The 22,135-nt window shown below is 40.6% G+C and overlaps 1 protein-coding gene across 1 annotated transcript in view; it reads right to left on the bottom strand.

The window, feature by feature from the left end:
• LOC126089086 (sodium leak channel NALCN) overlaps positions 1-22,135 on the bottom strand; it is a 390,881-nt gene that overhangs the window by 236,127 nt on the left and 132,619 nt on the right. The window contains exon 8 of the mRNA XM_049906884.1: positions 16,448-16,695. Coding sequence (XP_049762841.1) covers positions 16,448-16,695 — 248 coding nt within the window. The remainder of the gene's footprint in view (positions 1-16,447; positions 16,696-22,135) is intronic.

The raw sequence follows: 22,135 nt of genomic DNA, 5'->3' as shown, positions 1-22,135 counted from the left end.
TATTTTTGAACTAGGCAACATCAGGTACTGTTTATATTGTGCAATTCACGACACTGCAGCTGGATTGAGAGTTTAACAGAAAGAGTAATATTTTAGTGAGGTACAAGAAATATAATGCTGCATCATCAGATCTACACATTATCTGAAAACTTCTGTTTGTGTTCTGAGAAAGTATGAGCTTGAAGAAATGGGATGAAGAAAAGTAATTCTACTGATAACTGTAGTGATAAAGTGATGTGAATATTGTGAAAGGTGAACTATTTGGTAACATTTTGTGTTTTTGTGAGGATTTAATTTTCTGTTTGAATGAGAGTAGTGCTCAGAGTTGAGTAGAGAAGTGGGGAAATGAATTGGTACAGCTTCCACCCCCTTTATTTTGATTTGATAGTAATTAATTTATGTGATGGTGACTCTACTCTTTTTTCATAAAGTAATGATTAGTAAATCTATGCTACTGCACATCTTGAGTTTTGCTATTTTGCAAGAGGGGATGATGCAAGCTGGGATAATTTTAATTCCCCTCTTGTTTTGTCATCTGTCTCCTTTAAATTCATTTTGTTACTTTTAAATATTTAACAATAGTATACATGAATATAACCTGCATTTTGAAAAGGAAGGCCCTCAGTTTTAAAGAATATAACACCAGTTTATTTTGAGTATTCCTAGTTAGTATCTTTTGTTACAGAGTGAAATCAGTGATTGTTTTGTAACTTAAATTCTATCGTTGATGTATACACAAGTATAAATTCTGTAATAATCGTAAACATTTGGAAGATGAAGTACTGGTAATCTTAAAGTATCTATTTAGCTCTATTCAAAAACATGAAAAGACGCAATTTTTCGATGTATGCAGTTAGTTTAATGAGTTAAGTTTTAATAGTAATTTCTTTAAATTTAACTTTAAACAATGTGTAGTTTCAGCACCTATTCTTGTGATGATATATAAGAGCTCGATTTTTGGTCACGGGACAGTCAGTCCATGGCCGAGTTTCAGACAAGTAACCTGTGCTGGTTATAACAACAACAATGCTTCAAATTATCTGTGAAATAAGTATTGAACTATTAGGCCCTGTGTAAAAACCAAGGCAGTGGCTGCTCCATACACACCTGTTTATTCTTCAAGAACTGTGGACTTTGTGGTTACGTTTTACTGCTCATAGATGTTCAACAAGAAACTATTGTAGCAGTATGTGGAGTTTCACCTGCAAACTATTAATGAGGCTTATGGAACGTTTAAACAATAGCGCACTGGCCTTACACATATAACTGTGTAATATTTTGGGGTTGTGCAAAGTGAAAATTAAAGTACCGAAAAACCTAACTGTGCATCTGTCAGCTACATCATTTAAGGTAGTCAGTGTCGGAACCCACAAACCCCATTTTTTAGCCATTGTAGCAATGCAGTACGTCGACACGGAGGACAACAAATGAATAATTAAAAGCAGGTGGAACCACCACAACTGATGAGTCAATATTTAAGATTTACTGCTTTATGACTATTGTCTGGGCTGAAGATGAGTGAATACTTCTGAAGATAAATAAAACAGTCCTAATCTGATGTTTGCTTAGAACACTATAGAGCTTAACTGCACACGGTCCTATTGGGTGCAGCACATCCTTGTTGCCTCTGACCTTCGAATTGACTTACCTAGCCAGTCATAAGAGAACTTGCAGTTTACTGTGGTCTTCAAACAACATGAAAGTGTGGCACTTCCGTATATGTAAATAACTACCAGAGGTTAAAGATGTGGTTAGTGATAGAAAACCATCCTAGAACCTCTCATACATTCAGCCCTGAACCTTTGGATGTGTGTCTTGAAACTTATCCTCTTAGTCAGCACTGACAGTCCAACTCACTGTGTACACTGACTTTTCAGCTCTAACTCTGGAACCACAGATGTAACATTTAGGGAGAAAAAAGAAAGACATAATGGTTGGGGGAGGATTTTTGTAGGCTGACTAAGCATAGATAAAATATTATAGTCATAATTTTACAAATATATTAGAAGGTAGTGAACCTGGCAATGCTTTGCAACTGCTAAATAGGTATGGGAATTGTACAAGTGGAAGTCTAAAAGTGAAGGGACTTTTTGCAATTTCTTGCTGTACGGCTTGATAACACTATTATCCATGGCTGAAGTATAATTGTTAGCAAGAGCTCTATACAATGTGTCACTCTTATTCCCACACTACTCATTGTATTGCAGCAGACTGGGAAACATGGCAGTTCCATTGGTAATCTGCTCCAAGACGGAAATGACAGGCAGTGATTTGATTTTTATCTGCAGAAGGTGTTAAACCTGTGGAAATTATTCGTTGAATGCAAGCACATTACAGTGACAGTTGTTTATCATGAAGCAAGATCTAAAAATGGACAGAGAGCTTCAAATGGTGAAGAATTTCTCTACGTAACGAGGAAAGATTGGGCAGGCCATTAACGTTAACAACTGAAGACAATTTCGAAGTCTTGAAGGTATGGTGGTGACGGAAAACAGATGTGTCACAGTGTACGAAATTGCCGATACTTTTCATGTCAGTCATTTTCAGAAAGTGTGTGCAAGCTAGGTACCAAAAGAATTGTCAGCACAGCACGAGATGCAAAGGATGGACATCTCTCATAAGCATCTGACCTGATATCGTTGTGATGGAGATGGATTTCTATAGCAAATTGTTACTGTAGATGAAATGTGGGTGTGTCATCATGAACCAGAAAGTAAGGTCATGAGCATGATTTGGATACACCCATCATCACAAGAATAAGAAATTTAAATATCATCCATCAGCTGGTAAGATTATGCTAACACTATTCTGGGACAAGCAAGGTGTGGTAGCCATTCATTTCATCCCAAGAGGTAAAACTGTGAACAGTGAGAAGTATTGTGATGTGTTGAAGACTATGTCAAAACCTGCAACAAGATCCAAACATTGCGGAAAACTGTGAAAAGGCATCATCCTGCAGCAAGGTGACACTCAGCCACTTTTTGCCAAATGGATGACCAAAACAATAAAGGAGTTGGGATTCGAATTACTGGTACACCCACTATACAGTTTAGACCTGGTTCCAAGCAATTTCCATATGTTTGGACCACTGAAGGAAATACCCAGGGGGAGATTTGCAACCAACACAGAAGTCACTGATGTAGTGCAAAACTGGTTACAGGTGCAACCAAAAACCCTTTCTTCTGACAGAATCAACAAACCTGTGGAATACTGGACAAACTGCATTGAAAGGTGGGAAAGTTATGTAGAAAAATAATACATGTTTCAGTTTTCTATCATTAGAATAAACATTCCTTTTCTCAAAAGTCCCTTAATTTTTTACTTCCCCTCATATTTACATCCTAATCTCCTTCTCCCCCCTCTCTCCATCCATATCCTCCTCCGCCTCTCTATGTCCATCTCCTCCTCTTCCCCCCTCTCACTGTCCATGTCCATGTCCATCTCCATCTAATTCTCCTCCCCCCTCTCACTGTTCATCTCCACCACTCCTGCCCCCCCCCCAAAAAAAATCTCTGTCCATCTCCACCTTCCTCCTCCTCCCCCTGTCCATCACCCCCCCCCCCCCCCTCTATCCATATCCTCATTTCCTCTCTGACCTTGTTCTTGCAAATGAAACCTTAATTGAGAAATGAAGTTACTTAAAATGAATGGGTAAATTGGTTGGGATAATTAATGTAAGGGTTACAACAGAGACCAATCCAGCTGCTGAATATGTGAGGATATTAGCTTCAATGACAGTATTTCTCACAGTTTTAATCTGTGAGTGGCTAGGACTGCAAAGTTTTGGATGATTCAGATTCCATAGTAGTGTTGTAATCTTAGGTCAATAAGCCATAACTACCGTATTTACTCGAATCTAAGCCGCACTTTTTTTCCAGTTTTTGTAATCCAAAAAACCGCCTGCGGCTTAGAATTGAGTGCAAAGTAAGCGGAAGTTCTGAAATATGTTGGTAGGTGCCGCCACAACTAACTTCTGCCGTCGAATATATGTAGCGCTACACAGGCATGCTTTGCAGGCACAAAGATAAATACTGGCGCCAAAACCTCTGCGTCAGTAAATAAATTGAAAAAAAAAGGCGGAAGACGAGCATTTTTCTCCGCCCCGAATTTCGACCACTGCATTTTCATACATTATCCAATGAAGTAAATACAAATTCCGTATTGTTCATCTTCGAATGTAGCAGCTTTTCAATGTACTACGAAAGTCCGACTGGCAAGACTGTTTGCGATGTTTGTCAGTATGGCCAATTCTACGTTCTGAATTTTTTCCTACCTGTGAGAAGAGATGGTTGCTAATGGGAACTTTTGTGAATCACATGCAGTATTGTCTTCACCATAAGAATAATACGAATATAAACATTTTGCCATGTATTCTTTTGTGTTTGCTGCTATCTCATTTAAATCCTGTCTGGCTAATAAACTATGAAACTAGAGTGAGACAACAGCAAATGCGGAAGTATACACATATCATATCATGTTTATATTCGTATTATTCTTATGCCTAATAGGGGTACAGTCAGAAATGAAGCACGGCAATTGACTAAATTTTTGAATCTAAGATGACTCTAATTTTTGTGCAGAAAGTAATGTACTAAAGAGGTGTCTGCAAGGATTTTCAAACGGAGAAAAATTTTCGCTAAACTCTCGTTCAGAACATATTCTATCATACGCAGTTTATTACTTGGTTCTTGTTGATCATTAACAAAGAATGCAGCAGCACAACAAATAGCAGTCTCTTGCCATTGTTTCGCTACTGAGACAATTCCTCTCTTTATTTTATTATAAGCGGCAGTAGCACGCACAAAAGCAAACCATGCCGCGAGCGGCGACAGGTCGTAAACATTCATTATCAGAATGCGACAAACAATGCATGACACAGTACAGTAATGCATTTTCAGCTCAGAGTGTCGTAAAAACCTATAACAAAGAGAACAGCACTTATCAGATCAAAGAAAAATAAGCAATCAATTCAAACCAGACAAAGCACGTGAAAAACGAAGGGTACCCGTATAAATACGGACGGAGCACCTGACGCATAGCAATGGTTACCTGGTAAAGCTTAACTGCTAAGCTTACGTCTCGAACCAAACTACTGTAGCTGTATCGTCATTCATTCGACCTAAATTGTGTCTCATATTACAATGGACCAACTTTGTTTCGCTTTGGAGGTGCGGCCTAAAACTTCTCTCCCCTTGAATTTCGAGTCTCAAATTTCAGGTGCGGCTTAGATTCGGGAAATTTTTTTTTCCTTAATTTCGAGTCTCATTTTTCAGGTGCGGCTTAGATTCGAGTGCGGCTTAAATATGAGTAAATACGGTAGAACACTCCTATTTCCTCTTAAAACTGATTGTGAGGTGGAAAACAGCACACTGTTGTGTAAACAATTTTTGAAACTTCCTGGTAGATTAAAACTGTGTGCCAGACCGAGACTCGAAGTAGGTCCTCAGTTTGAGTCTCGGTCCAGCACACAGTTTTAATCTGCCAGGAAGTTTCACATCAGCGCACACTCCGCTGCAGAGTGAAATTCTCATTCTGTAAACAATTTTTGTTTAAAATTATACGTAAGGAGGAAAAATGTATGTGGAAGAAACAATTTGTCTAATGGTTTACACTGAGGTGACAAAAATCATGGGATAAATCCTAACATTGTGTCAGACCTGCTCCTGCCCAACATAGTGGAGCAACTTGACATGGCATGGACTCAACAAGTTGTTGGAAGTCCTCTGCAGAAATGCTGAGCCATGCCACCTCTACAACCACTCATAACTGTGACAGCGTTGCCAGTGCAGGATTTTGTGCATGAATTGACCTTTGGACTATGTCCCATGTATATTCGATGGGATTCACGTTGGGCAATCTAGTTGATCAAATCATTCGCTCGAATTGTTCTTCAAACCAGTTGGGAACAATTAAGACCCGATGACCTGGCGCATTGCCATCCATAAAATTCCACCGTTATTTGGGAACATGAAGTCCATGAATCACTGCAAATTGTCTCCAAGAAGCCAATCATAATCCTTTCCAGTCAATGATCCATGTAAACACAGCCCACACCACTATGGAGCCCCACCAGCTTGCGCAGTGCCTTGTTGACAACTTGGTCCATGGCTTCATGGGGTCTGTGCCACATTCAAACCTTTTCACCAGCTCTTACCAACTGAAATTGAGGCTCATCTGAACAGGCCACTCTTTTCCAGTCATCTAGAGTCCAACTGATATGGTCATGAGCCCAGGAGAGGCACTGCAGGTGATGTCATGCTGTTAGCAGAGGCTCTTGCATCGGTTGTCTGCTGCCATAGCCCATTAATGCCAAATTTTGCTGCACTGTCCTAATGGATAGATTTTCCGTATATCCCCTGAAAAAATTCTAAGTTCAGAGGAAGCAGTGGCCGCATGGGCCGCTCGGCCACCCGGGGCAAGGCAGCAAACACGTGGTGCCCTCACACCCCTCCGTGGTGCCAACAACGCCACAATGGAGGGGTATCTGTTGAGAGGCCAGACAAATGTATGGTTCCTGAAGAGGGGCAGCAGCCTTTTCAGTTGTTGCAGAGGCAACAGTCTGGATGATTGACTGATCTGGCCTTGTAACAATAATCAAAACGGCCTTGCTGTGCTGGTACTGCGAACAGCTGAAAGCAAGGGGGGAACTATGGCCGTAACTTTTCCCAAGGGCATGCAGCTTTACTGTATGGATAAATGATGATGGCGTCCTCTTGGGTAAAATATTCTGGAGGTAAAATAGTCCCCCATTCGGATCTCCGGGCGGGGACTACTCAGGAGGATGTTGTTATCAGGAGAAAGAAAACTGGCGTTCTACGGATCGGAGCGTGGAATGTCAGATCCCTTAATCGGGCAGGTAGATTAGAAAATTTAAAAAGGGAAATGGATAGGTTAAAGTTAGATATAGTGGGAATCAGTGAAGTTCGGTGGCAGGAGGAACAAGACTTTTGGTCAGATGAATACAGGGTTATAAACACAAAATCAAATAGGGGAAATGCAGGAGTAGGTTTAACAATGAATAAAAAAATAGGAGAACGGCTAAGCTACTACAAACAGCATAGTGAACGCATTATTTTGGCCAAGATAGACACGAAGCTCACGCCTACTACAGTAGTACAAGTTTATATGCCAACTAGCTCTGCAGATGACAAAGAAATTGAAGAAATGTATGATGAGATAAAAGAAATTATTCAGATAGTGAAGGGAGACGAAAATTTAATAGTCATGGGTGACTGGAATTTGATAGTAGGAAAAGGAAGAGAAGGAAATGTAGTAGGTGAATACGGATTGGGGGTAAGAAATGAAAGAGGAAGCCGCCTGGTGGAATTTTGCACAGATCACAACTTAATCATAGCTAACACTTGGTTCAAGAATCATAAAAGGAGGTTGTATACATGGAAGAAGCCTGGAGATACTGACAGGTTTCAGATAGATTATATAATGGTAAGACAGAGATTTAGGAACCAGGTTTTAAATTGCAAGACATTTCCAGGGGCAGATGTGGACTCTGACCACAATCTATTGGTTATGAACTGTAGATTAAAACTGAAGAAACTGCAAAAAGGTGGGAATTTAAGGAGATGGAACCTGGATAAACTGATTAAACCAGAGATTGTACAGAGTTTCAGGGAGAGCATAAGGGAACAATTGACAAGAATGGGGGACACAAATACAGTAGAAGATGAATGGGTAGCTTTGAGGGATGAAGTAGTGAAGGCAGCAGAGGGTCATCATCATCATCATCATCATCATCATTTAAGACTGATTATGCCTTTCAGCGTTCAGTCTGGAGCATAGCCCCCCCTTACACAGTTCCTCCATGATCCCCTATTCAGTGCTAACATTGGTGCCTCTTCTGATGTTAAACCTATTACTTCAAAATCATTCTTTAACCGAATCCAGGTACCTTCTCCTTGGTCTGCCCCGACTCCTCCTACCCTCTACTGCTGAATCCATGAACCTCTTGGGTAAACTTGCTTCTCCCATGCGTGTAACATGACCCCACCATCTAAGCCTGTTCGCCCTGACTGCTACATCTATAGAGTTCATTCCCAGTTTTTCTTTGATTTCCTCATTGTGGACACCCTCCTGCCATTGTTCCCATCTACTAGTACCTGCAATCATCCTAGCTACTTTCATATCCGTAACCTCAACCTTGTTGATAAGGTAACCTGAATCCACCCATCTTTCGCTCCCATACAACAAAGTTGGTCGAAAGATTGAACGGTGCACAGATAACTTAGTCTTGGTACTGACTTCCTTCTTGCAGAAGAGAGTAGATCGTAGCTGAGCGCTCACTGCATTAGCTTTGCTACACCTCGCTTCCAGTTCTTTCACTATGTTGCCATCCTGTGAGAATATGCATCCTAAGTACTTGAAACCGTCCACCTGTTCTAACTTTGTTCCTTCTATTTGGCACTCAATCCATTTATATTTCTTTCCCACTGACATTACTTTCGTTTTGGAGATGCTAATCTTCATACCATAGTCCTTACATTTCTGATCTAGCTCTGAAATATTACTTTGCAAACTTTCAATCGACTCTGCCATCACAACTAAGTCATCCGCATATGCAAGACTGCTTATTTTGTGTTCACATATCTTAATCTCACCCAGCCAGTCTATTGTTTTCAACATATGATCCATAAATAATATGAACAACAGTGGAGAAAGGTTGCAGCCTTGTCTTACCCCTGAAACTACTCTGAACCATGATCTCAATTTACCGTCAACTCTAACTGCTGCCTGACTATCCATGTAAAGACCTTTAATTGCTTGCAAAAGTTTGCCTCCTATTCCATAATCTTGTAGAACAGACAATAACTTCCTCCTAGGAACCCGGTCATATGCCTTTTCTAGATCTATAAAGCATAGATACAATTCCCTGTTCCACTCATAACACTTCTCCATTATTTGCCGTAAGCTAAAGATCTGGTCCTGACAACCTCTAAGAGGCCTAAACCCACACTGATTTTCATCCAATTGGTCCTCAACTAATATTCGCACTTTCCTTTCAACAATACCTGCAAAGATTTTACCCACAACGCTGATTAAAGGGATACCTCTGTAGTTGTTACAATCTTTTCTGTTTCCATGTTTAAAGATTGGTGTGATTACTGCTTTTGTCCAGTCTGATGGAACCTGTCCCGACTCCCAGGCCATTTCAATTATCCTGTGTAGCCATTTAAGACCTGACATTCCACTGTATTTGATGAGTTCCGACTTAATTTCATCCACCCCAGCCGCTTTATTGCACTGCAATCTATTGACCATTTTTTCCACTTCCTCATATGTGATCCTATTTCCATCATCATTCCTATCCCATTCTACCTCGAAATCTGAAACATTACTGATCACAGTTTCACCTACATTGAGCAACTCTTCAAAATATTCCCTCCATCTGCCCAAGGCATCCACAGGATTCACCAGCAGTTTTCCTGACCTGTCCAAAATACTTGTCATTTCCTTCTTACCTCCCTTTCGAAGACTGCTAATTACACTCCAGAATGGTTTTCCAGCAGCTTGACCCATAGTCTCCAACCTGTTTCCAAAGTCTTCCCACGATTTCTTCTTGGATGCTGCAATTATCTGTTTGGCTTTGTTTCTTTCTTCAACATAACTTTCACTGTCTACCTGGGTTCTGGTATGTAGCTATTTTTGATACGCCTTCTTTTTCCTTTTACAGGCTGCCTTGACTGTATCATTCCACCAAGCTGTTTGCTTCATCCTACTTTTACACACTACTGTTCCAAGACATTCTTTAGCCACTTCTAGTACTGTGTCCCTGTACCTTGTCCATTCCTTTTCCAATGACTGTAACTGACTACATTCAACTAACTGGTACCTTTCTGAGATCGCTGTTATGTACTTGTGCCTGATTTCCTTATCCTGAGGTTTCTCCACTCTTATCCTCCTACATATGGACCTGACCTCCTGCACTTTCGGCCTCACAATCCCAATTTCACTGCAGATTAATGATCAGTGTCATCAAAGAATCCCCTGAATACACGTGTGTCCCTCACAGCCTTCCTGAATTCCTGATCTGTTATTATATAGTCAATGACAGATCTGGTTCCTCTGCCTTCCCAAGTATACCAGTGAATGTTCTTATGTTTAAAAAAGGAGTTTGTGATTACTAAGCCCATACTGGCACAGAAATCCAAGAGTTGTTTCCCGTTCCTGTTGGCGTCCATATCCTCTCCAAATTTACCCATAACCTTTTCATACCCTTCTCTTCAATTTCCAATCCTGGCGTTAAAATCACCCATGAGCAGAACACTGCCCTTGTCCTTTACTCTAACAACTACATCACTGAGTGCCTCATAAAAACTATCCATCTTATCTTTATCTGTCCCTTCACAATGCGAATATACTGACACGATCCTAATTTTCTTGCTAGACACTGTCAAATCTATCCACATCAGTCGTTCGTTTACATACCTTATTGCAACTACGCTGGGTTCCATTTCTTTCCTGATGTAAAGCCCTACACCCCAATGTGCTATTCCTGCTTTGACGCCTGACAGGTAGACCTTGTATTCTCCCACTTCCTCTTCTTTCTCACCCCTTACCCGAATGTCACTAACAGCTAAAACGTCCAGCCCCATCTTACTTGCAGCCTCTGCCAGCTCTACCTTCTTCTCAGAGTAGCCCCCATTGATATTAATAGCTCCCCATCTCATTACCATTTGTTTGCCAAGTCGTATCTTAGGAGTCCCTGGTTTGTCAGTTAGAGGTGGGACTCCGTCACCTCCAAAGGTCCGAGGCAATTTGCTCTGATTATTGCCAGCATCATATTTAAAGTACCAGGGAAGCAGGTTGCTAGCCTTACTTGCCCCGAGTCCCATTGGGTTTTACCCCTAATGGCTGAGGGACTAACCGGTGGATTTGGTAGTCTTTGCCGTATGAGCACAAAGGTGACTACGACTCAGAATATGTCCGAGATGCCCAGCCTTATTCCAAAGTAACTGGTATCCCGACTGTCGGGACCACTTACTTGGCCACTCATACGTTGCCCGTGGTTCATGAACTAGGACATGACTACAGGAACCCATACCATGAACCACAGCAGAGGGTCAAGTAGGTAAAAAGACGAGGGCTAGTAGAAATCCTTGGGTGACAGAAGAAATACTGAATTTAATTGATGAAAGGAGAAAATATAAAAATGCAGTAAATGAAGCAGTCAAAAAGAAATACAAACGTCTCAAAAATGAGATTGACAGGAAGTGCAAAATGGCTAAGCAGGGATGGCTAGAGGACAAATGTAAGGATGTAGAGGCTTATCTCACTAGGGGTAAGATAGATACTGCCTACAGGAAAATTAAAGAGACCTTTGGAGAAAAGAGAACCACTTGTATGAATATCAAGAGCTCAGATGGAAACCCAGTTCTAAGCAAAGAAGGGAAAGCAGAAAGGTGGAAAGAGTATATAGAGGGACTATACAAGGGCGATGTACTTGAGGGCAATGTTAAAGAAAGGGAAGAGGATGTAGATGAAGATGAAATGGGAGATATGATAATGCGTGAAGAGTTTGATAGAGCACTGAAAGACCTAAGGCAAAACAAGGCCCCAGGAGTAGACAACATTCCACTAGAACTACTGACAGCCTTGGGAGAGCCAGTCCTGACAAAACTCTACCATCTGGTGAGCAAAATGTATGAGACAGGCGAAATACCCTCAGACTTCAAGAAGAATATAATAATTCCAATCCCAAAGAAAGCAGGCGTTGACAGATGTGAAAATTACCGAACTATCAGTATAATAACTCACGGCTGCAAAATACTAACGCAAATTCTCTACAGACGAATGGAAAAACTGGTAGAAGCCGACCTGGGGGAAGATCAGTTTGGATTCCGTAGAAATATGGGGACACCTGAGGCAATACTGACCCTACTACTTATCTTAGAAGCTAATTAAGAAAAGGCAAACCTACGTTTCTAGCATTTGTAGACTTGGAGAAAGCTTTTGACAATGTTGACTGGAATACTCTCTTTCAAATTCTGAAGGTGGCAGGGGTAAAATACAGGGAGCGAAGGGCTATTTACAATTTGTACAGAAACCAGATGGCAGTAATAAGAGTCGAGGGACATGAAAGGGAAGTAGTGATTGGGAAGGGAGTGGGTCGGGGTTGTAGCCTATCCCCGATGTTATTCAATCTGTGTATTGAGCAGACAGTAAAGGAAACAAAAGAAAAATTCGGAGTTGGTATTAAAATCCATGGAGAAGAAATAAAAACTTTAAGGTTCACCAATGATATTGTAATTCTGTCAAGAGACAGCAAAGGACTTGGAAGAGCAGTTGAACGGAATGGACAGTGTCTTGAAAGGAGGATATAAGATGAATATTAACAAAAGCAAAACGAGAATAATGGAATGTAGTCAAATTAAGTCGGGTGATGCTGAGGGAATTAGATTAGGAAATGAGGAATTTTGCTATTTGGGGAGCAATATAACTGATGATGGTCGAAGTAGAGAGGATATAAAATGTAGACTGGCAGTGGCAAGGAAAGCGTTTCTGAAGAAGAGAAATTTGTTAACATCGAGTATAGATTTAAGTGTCAGGAAGTCGTTACTGAAAGTATTTGTATGGAGTGTAGCCATGTATGGAAGTGAAACATGGGCAATAACTAGTTTGGACAAGAAGAGAATAGAAGCTTTCGAAATGTGGTGCTACAGAAGAATGCCGAAGATTAGATGGGTAGATCACATAACTAATGAGGAGGTATTGAATAGGATTGGGGAGAAGAGGAGTTTGTGGGACAACTTGACTAAAAGAAGGGACTGGTTGGTAGGACATGTTCTGAGGCATCAAGGGATCACCAATTTAGCATTGGAGGGCAGTGTGGAGGGTAAAAAAAGTAGAGGGAGACCAAGAGATGAATATACTAAGCAGATTCAGAAGGATGTAGGCTGCAGTAGGTACTGGGAGATGAAGAAGCTCGCACAGGATAGAGTAGCACGAAGGGCTGCATCAAACCAGTCTCAGAACTGAAGACTATAGCAACAACATTACCATTATTTGCATGACAATTCTGATGGTGTAATCAGATTTTCAATATCTTTATTAGTTTAATGTTTAGTATCTGATGGAAATTTATACAAGTAACATCTAGCCACGAATTTCGAAAATCTAAACGTTTCACCTGATTTCATCGATCAAAGTGTCTTTAGAAAGCTATTAGTGTAAACCTAAATTTGTATATATTACAGGCATGTAACTTGAATAGTACATGAGTTACTGGAGGTCAAAATGGCTGATTACTATTGATCGCGTCAGGCTATAAGTACTCCACAGTGACACAAAGTAACGGTAGCAGCATGCTTATAAATATATTTATTCATCTAAGTCTTTGTTTATATCCAATATATACTATTCATGAAGAAATTGGTTAAATTTTTTTTTTTAGAAAGCTCAGAGGCATTACACTATTGGCCTACCTTTTGTTCTATTCCTTTGTTCTATGTTTATTTAATTTGTTTATGTATTTAATAATGAGTGTTAGAGTGTGTTTATGGTCCAGCTGCAGGAATATTTATTTAATTTCAAGTTATTTAAATGAAAATCCAGTATTTCAAATGTGTTTCATTATGTTCTGTGGGTGTGTTGGATTGAAGACATGACGCGAGCACTCTAGCCAATCACAGCGCTCGTGAATGGGGAGACTGGATGGAAGTGAGCTTGGGAGAGAGGACAGGGGCGCAGCAGAGACTTGGAGAGTGTGGAGTGGTTTGTGCATGGTCACGGCAGATAGAAATACTTTGGAGTGCTGACTTGTGCACTTGTGAGATTTCCGTGGCTTCTACAGTGAAGACATGGTGTGCGTTTAGAAGAGAATATCTCGCGAGCTACGTTATTGTTCATGACTAATTACATACTGTTATTCAGCTTATATTTTATTTAATTGCTGGACCATCAACACCAATAAGCGTTTTGCAGAAATATACCGCATTCTCAAAAGGACTTCTACTATCGTACTCATCATTTAAAGTCATTAAGATAATACCTGCAGATTTTATTTAATTGCAATCTCTCATTTATAAATTTATATGTTCATTCATAATTCGCAATTGCTGAGTGATAGAAACCTTCAACCATTCAATTCAATGTGTGTATTGTTATCATATGCTGTAGACTCAGCAGTACTTGGCTGGTAATGTGGCAACAACGTATCCCAGGCCTTAGACAACGAAACCAGCCAGAACTTTTAATATTGCAGCGTTGAGTCTGAGGGTACATAGTTGAAGGCCACCCCATCACCATTTCATTTTATTTTTGTTTGAAAGCCCGCAAGCTGGTCTGTTAACACTGTCATCTCTACATAACACACTGCTCTGTCATTAAGTGAAGGCAGTCAGCCACTGCATTGTCCACGGTGAGAGGTAATGCAAGAAATCTGGTATTCTCAGCACATTCTTGACACTGTGGATCTCAGAATACTGAATTCCCTAACAACTGAAATGGAATGCCCATGCGTCTAGTTCCAATACTAATCCCTTGAGTTTTGTCAACTCAGTGTAAATGCCCTGATATCTAAGTAAAAACTGACTTTGAGAAAGAAAATGAAAGCTTTACATTTTTGGAGCACAGCATTTTCTTTTCCTCAATCAGTTTTAACAGAAAATCTGTACGTTGTCATTTAAAAGAATTTATAGCCTATGTCCGCCCCAAGTTAACAGAGAATTGTGTAACAGTTTGAAGTAAAACATTACAGATTTGAGATTTCCCATTTATACATTACATATATTCTTATACATCACACATATTTAAAAATATACAGTTAATGTCAGTCCGAATTTTTGTTAGAGCATCATGTAAAAATCTGAAATAAACTGTTCAAGAATTTTTCAAGATATTTGCTATGAATGTTTTCCCTTTACATATTATGTGCATATTTATATACTACATATGTTTAAAATATGTAAATTATGTCAGTCTGAAAGTTTATTACAATACTGGTATTGTGTGAAAGTAGGAAATAAATCCATGAAGAATTTTTAGAGATTCTGTCTAACAATGTTTCCCCTTTATATACTACATACAGAGTTATGTACTACAAATATTTAACACATACTTAGCTATGAGTATTGTGTAAAAATTTGAGATTTTTGTCACAATTTTAAACTACAACTGTCTTTACATAGCATTATAGATGAACATATGTGTCCTGGGATTGGGGGCTGGAGGAGGAGAGAAAAACTTGAAAGGCAACAAGGAAAAGGATATGTAACTCAGAAGTCATGTAATCTAATACAGTTGCTGTCAGCCCTATCTCAAATTGCAGTGAGAAGCACAAGCTTTCTGTTTATCTGACTGCAGATACTAGTTTTATCTATGATATCTAAATTCACTAACATACAGTACCTAACCAAAAGAAGTATTTAATAAAATTTCTGTTATTTTAATGAGATAGCCTTTTACATGTTTGTAGGTTTTCCCAGCAAATGTGCTGCTTGAAAATCTCTTGAGCATGCAGCTGGATTGATTGGTCATTGTAGAACACCTTTTGATTGTGTAACTAGCCCTCATCACTAGGTTAACCCTGCTGACTGGTTTCCAGGGTCTCAAATCATCTTTTGCTGAACTAAGAAGTTTACTCTTGGCCTGCAGGCAGTACACACAGTGGATTGTGTTGCCATAAAATATTGCCAATTTTTTTCCGATTTTTTTGCTGGTGTACAGGAATTAGGCCGCCATATATCACACAATGTGAGAGCGCATAAAAGCATAAATGAGACAAATCATTCATATGTTTGAAGAAAGGTGCACTGAACATAAAAAGCACACTGATTCCAGAAGACAATGAAATCGGTAAGTACTGAACACTGCCTAGACACTAACAATAAAGTGAGATACAAAGACGCAAAAATTTATATATATATATTTCTTTCAGCTTAGCCAAGTGTGTAACCTAGCAGTAAATAGAGAGGTGGGAGAATGTGTAGCAAGACAAAGGTGGAGCGCAGACTGAGGACCACCACTCAACTCCTGAGTAAGTGTCACAGTCATTATCATGACTGGTGTGTCATGCAGTTCACACATCTGAGAGAGATGGCAACACACTCTGGCTCAGAAGTCAGTCAGCTGTAGTAACGCAATGAAGATGCTGCATTGTGTCATCGAAAATTTGTTTTATGATGACAATCAATTCAGCTGCGGGCCCAAGAGACTTAGTGCCGCATACAGCTGCACAAGAGCCACCATCAGCTAACCAGATCTCTCTAACCAGAACACTGAAATGCATTTAGCAGCAAGGGAATACAGCATAAAGTAAAATAAGAAAAGAGAGGGAGTTCAGAACAAACCCTCTGGATATTGTGAATGAGGTACAGGATAGTACAAAATAAATCATCCTTAAAAATTACATTTTTTATCAGTGTACAAAGTCATAAATTTTCACAAACAACAACAGTTTCAAGTTATGCTGTTATGTTCAAATGGTTCTCTTTACCTGTGATGTCGAACTGTTTGCAATATGTCCACGCACACCCCACATCTGCTGGAATTGTACTCTGATCTCATTAAATGTCTCTGTTATCACAGCAATAAACACATTCTTGACTAGCCAAGCAAGGAAGAAGATCATTGTGCTGAAATAAAATACAGCTCTCCATCCAGGTAAACTGTCTATGGCACGATACATAATGAAAACCCATCCTTCTTGGGAGGCAGCTTGGTACACAGTGAAGATGCTTGTTGCTGTTAAAGAAATATAGCTTCAACAACTAAGCTAACAATGGCTGCCTATATATTAACAGAGTGCTTTCCATTCATTCATTCATTCATTCATTCATTCATTCAATCACTCACACATATTGATAGAAATTCTTAAGGGATGGCAAATGAATCAAATTTTACAGTAACAGGCAGAAACAACCACTGGAGGCTACTTCTGTGATGTATACATCCTTCTTTAAACTCAATGAAGTAACGGGTGGCTGCTTCTATAATGTTTAGTAACAATAAATTGTTGTTAGTGCTAATCTACTCACATTAATAACAATGGGAATTACATAAAGGGTTAACATACAGTATAAGTCTTGCTCCTACATTTTTCATGGCTATATGATCTCTGTGGAAAGTAGTGGTAACAGGTAAAGGGTAAGATGAATTAAGATACTTCACAGGTTTGTTGGACAGCAGAACAGATACATAACTTGCCCAAAGCTTTCCTCAACCTTTCTAAAATGGTGTCCTGCTGTCTGATCAAGCTTCGCAGTATCTTGATTCAAACTACACCTTTGCTGTTTCCACTACTCACCATATAGGTAATATACTCACAAAAAACCTAGGTGCAAGACTGTTACTGTGTATCAAATCATGACAACATAATGTGGCCCTGTAACCAGCACTCCCACTATAAACAGTGTCACCTCTGAAAGTTGCCATGTCACATATATATGCTTTATCACAACTGAAAAGTTTTATCTACATCATACTCTGCAATCCACATAACAGCATGTGATGGGATGGAGAGTGTCTCATACTATTACTAGTCATTTCCTTTGCTGTTCCACTCACAAAAGAATTAGGGAAAAATGACTGTCCCCTTAGGGAAATAGCGGGAAGGTCGGGCAAGAAGGCCAGTGTTCACTCTGTCTGCTTGCCGGTGGGTCTCATCCGAGATGTGGAGGAGGCCCTACCGGCGGCGATAGAGAGCACTGGGTGCACCCGACTGCAAATTGTTGCTCATGTCGGCACCAATGACTCCTGCCGTCTGGGTTCAGAGGTCATCTTCAGTTCGTACAGGCAGTTGGCGGAATTGGTGAAGGCGGAAAGCCTCGCTCGCAGGGTGAAATCAGAGCTAACTATTTGTAGTATCGTTCCCAGAACCGATCGCAGTCCTTGGAGCCAAGTGGAAGGCTTAAACCAGAGGCTCAGACGATTCTGCGGAGATCTGGGGTGCAAATGTCTCAACCTCCGCTATCGGGTGGAGAAATGTAGGGTCCCCCTGAATAGGTCAGGCGTGCACTACACGCCGGAAGCAGCTACAAGGGTAGCGGAGTACGTGTGGAGTGCACATGGGGGTTTTTTAGGTTAGAGAATCCCCTCCCTAGGCCTGACAAGACGCCTCCTGAGACGTGGCAAGGTAGGAGTAGGCAAAATGCAACAGGGAATAACAATATTAATGTGCTAATAGTAAACTGCAGGAGCGTCTACAGAAAGGTCCCAGAACTGCTCTCATTAATAAACGGTCACAACGCCCATATAGTACTAGGGACAGAAAGTTGGCTGAAACCAGACGTAAACAGTAATGAAATCCTAAACTCAGATTGGAATGTATATCGCAGAGACAGGCTGGACAGTGAAGGGGGAGGCGTGTTTATAGTGATAAGAAGTGCAATAGTATCGAAGGAAATTGACGGAGATCCGAAATGTGAAATGATTTGGGTGAAGGTCACGGTTAAAGCAGGCTCAGACATGGTAATTGGATGTCTCTATAGGCCCCCTGGCTCAGCAGCTGTTGTGGCTGAGCACCTGAAGGATAATTTGGAAAATATTTCGAGTAGATTTCCCCATCATGTTATAGTTCTGGGTGGAGATTTTAATTTGCCGGATATAGACTGGGAGACTCAGACATTCATAACGGGTGGCAGGGACAAAGAATCCAGTGAAATTTTTTTAAGTGCTTTATCTGAAAACTACCTTGAGATGTTAAACAGAGAACCGACTCGTGGCGATAACATATTAGACCTTCTGGTGACAAACAGACCCGAACTATTTGAAAAAGTTAACGCAGAACAGGGAATCAGTGATCATAAAGCGGTTACGGCATCGATGATTTCAGCCGTAAATAGGAATATTAAAAAGGGTAGGAAGATTTTTCTGTTTAGAAAAAGTGACAAAAAGCAGATTTCAGAGTACCTCTTGGCTCAACACAAAAGTTTTGTCTCAAGTACAGATAGTGTTGAAGATCAGTGAACAAAGTTCAAAACCGTCGTACATAATATGTTAGATGAGTATGTGCCAAGCAAGATCGTAAGAGATGGAAAAGAGCCACCGTGGTACAACAACCAAGTTAGAAAACTGCTGCAGAAGCAAAGGGAGCTTCACAGCAAACATAAACATAGCCAAAGCCTTGCAGACAAACAAAAATTACACGAAGCGAAATGTAGTGTGAGGAGGGCTATGCGAGAGGCGTTCAATGAATTCGAAAGTAAAGTTCTATGTACTGACTTGGCAGAAAATCCTAAGAAATTCTGGTCTTATGTCAAAGCGGTAGGTGGATCAAAAAAAAAAAATGTCCAGACACTCTGTGACCAAAATGGTACTGAAACAGAGGATGACAGACTAAAGGCCGAAATACTAAATGTCTTTTTCCAAAGTTGTTTCACAGAGGAAGATTGCACTGTAGTTCCTTCTCTAGATTGTCGCACAGATGACAAAATGGTAGATATCGAAATAGACGACAGAGGGATAGAGAAACAATTAAAATTGCTCAAAAGAGGAAAGGCCTCTGGACCTGATGGGATACCAGTTCAATTTTACACAGAGTACGCGAAGGAACTTGCCCCCCTTCTTGCAGCGGTGTACCGTAGGTCTCTAGAAGAGCGTAGCGTTCCAAAGGAGTGGAAAAGGGCACAGGTCATCCCCGTTTTCAAGAAGGGACGTCAAACAGATGTGCAGAACTATAGACCTATATCTCTAACGTCGATCAGTTGTAGAATTTTGGAACACGTATTGTGTTCGAGTATAATGACTTTTCTGAAGACTAGAAATCTACTCTGTAGGGTTTCAAAAAAGACGGTCATGTGAAACCCAGCTCGCGCTATTCGTCCACGAGACTCAGAGGGCCATAGACACGGGTTCACAGGTAGATGCCGTGTTTCTTGACTTCCGCAAGGCGTTCGATACAGTTCCCCACAGTCGTTTAATGAACAAAGTAAGAGCATATGGACTATCAGACCAATTGTGTGATTGGATTGAGGAGTTCCTAGATAACAGGATGCAGCATGTCATTCTCAATGGAGAGAAGTCTTCCGAAGTAAGAGTGATGTCAGGTGTGCCGCAAGGGAGTGTTACAGGACCGTTGCTATTCACAGTATACATAAATGACCTGGTGGATGACATCGGAAGTTCACTGAGGCTTTTTGCAGATGATGCTGTGGTGTATCGAGAGGTTGTAACAATGGAAAATTGTACTGACATGCAGGAGGATCTGCAGCGAATTGACGCATGGTGCAGGGAATGGCAATTGAATCTCAATGTAGACAAGTGTAATGTGCTGCGAATACACAGAAAGATAGATCCTTTATCATTTAGCTACAAAATAGCAGGTCAGCAACTGGAAGCAGTTAATACCATAAATTATCTGGGAGTATGCATTAGGAGTGATTTAAAATGGAATGATCATATAATGTTGATCGTCGGTAAAGCAAATGCCAGACTGAGATTCATTGGAAGAATCCTAAGGAAATGCAATCCAAAAACAAAGGAAGAAGGTTACAGTACGCTTGTTCGCCCACTGCTTGAATACTGCTCAGCAGTGTGGGATCTGTACCAGATAGGGTTGATAGAAGATATAGAGGAGATCCAACGGAGAGCAGCGCGCTTCATTACAGGATCATTTAGTAATCGCGAAAGCATTACGGAGATGATAGATAAACTCCAGTGGAAGACTCTGCAGGAGAGACGCTCAGTAGCTCGGTACGGGCTTTTGTCAAAGTTTCGAGAACATACCTTCACCGAAGAGTCAAGCAGTATATTGCTCCCTCCTACGTATATCTCACGAAGAGACCATGAGGATAAAATCAGAGAGATTAGAGCCCACACAGAGGCATACCGACAATCCTTCTTTCCACGAACAATACGAGACTGGAATAGAAGGGAGAACCGATAGAGGTACTCAAGGTACCCTCCGCCACACCGTCAGGTGGCTTGCGGAGTATGGATGTAGATGTAGATGTAGATACATGCCTCCACATGAGCTCTAACTTCTTGTATTTTCTCTTCAGGGTCCTTACCCGCAATGTATGTAGGAAGCAACATAATGCAGTCAGTTTCAAACACAAGTCCTCTAAATTTTCTCAATGGTGTTCCTCAAAACAGAATTCACCTACCCTCCAGGGACTCCTTTTCGAGTTCCCGAAGCATCTCTGTAATGCTTCTTTGTTGCTTGAACCTACCAGTAACAAGTCTAGCAGCCTGCCTCTGAATTGCTTCAATGTCTTCCTTTAATCTGACCTAGTGTAGATACCAAACACGTAAACAATACTCAAGAATAGTTTGCAGTACTGTCCTATAAGTGGTTTCCTTCACAGATGGACCACACTTTCCTAGAATTCTCCCAATAAACCAAAGTCAACCATTCACCTTCTTACCACAATCCTCACAAGCTAGTTCCATTTCATATCGCTTTGCAATGTTATGCCCAGATATTTAAATGACGTAACTGTGTCAAGCAACACACACACACTACTAATGCTTATCCAAACATTATGGGATTGTTTTTCCTACTCATCTGCATTACTTTACATTTTTCTACATTTACAGCTAGCTGCCATTCATCATACAAACTAGAAATTTTGTCTGAGTCTTCCTTTATCCTTCTACAATCACTCAACTTCAACACCCTACTGTGCAAGACAGCGTCATCAGCAAACAACCGCAGATTGCTGCCCACCCTGCAAACCAAATCTACATCTACGTGATTACTCTGCTATTCACAATAAAGTGCCTGGCAGAGGTTTCAATGAACCACCTTCAAGCTGGCTCTCCACCCTTCCACTCTCGAATGGCACGCGGGGAAAACGAGCACTTAAATTTGTCTGTGCAAGTCCTGATTTCTCTTATTTTATCGTGATGAATTTTTCTCCCTATGTAGGTTTTCACAATCAGAGGAGAAAACATATCATTGATATTTCATGAGAAGATCCTGTCGCAACAAAAAGTGCTTTTGATTTAATGATTGCCACTCTAATTCACGTATCATGTCTGTGGCACTATCTCCCCTATTTCGCGATAATACAAATGAGCTGCCCTTCTTTGTACTTTTTCGATGTCATTCGTCAGTCCCACCTGATGCAGATCCCACACCCACAGCAGTACTCCAGAATAGGGCAGACAAGTGTGGTGTAAGCAGTCTCTTTAGTAGACCTGTTGCACCTTCTAAGTGTTCTGCCAATGAATCACAGTCTTT

This window comes from Schistocerca cancellata, chromosome 1 (assembly GCF_023864275.1).
Source record: "Schistocerca cancellata isolate TAMUIC-IGC-003103 chromosome 1, iqSchCanc2.1, whole genome shotgun sequence".
NCBI classification, from domain to species: domain Eukaryota; kingdom Metazoa; phylum Arthropoda; class Insecta; order Orthoptera; family Acrididae; genus Schistocerca; species Schistocerca cancellata.
The sequence above is the reverse complement of the archived record's forward strand: the minus strand, read 5'-3'. Positions and strand labels throughout refer to the sequence as shown.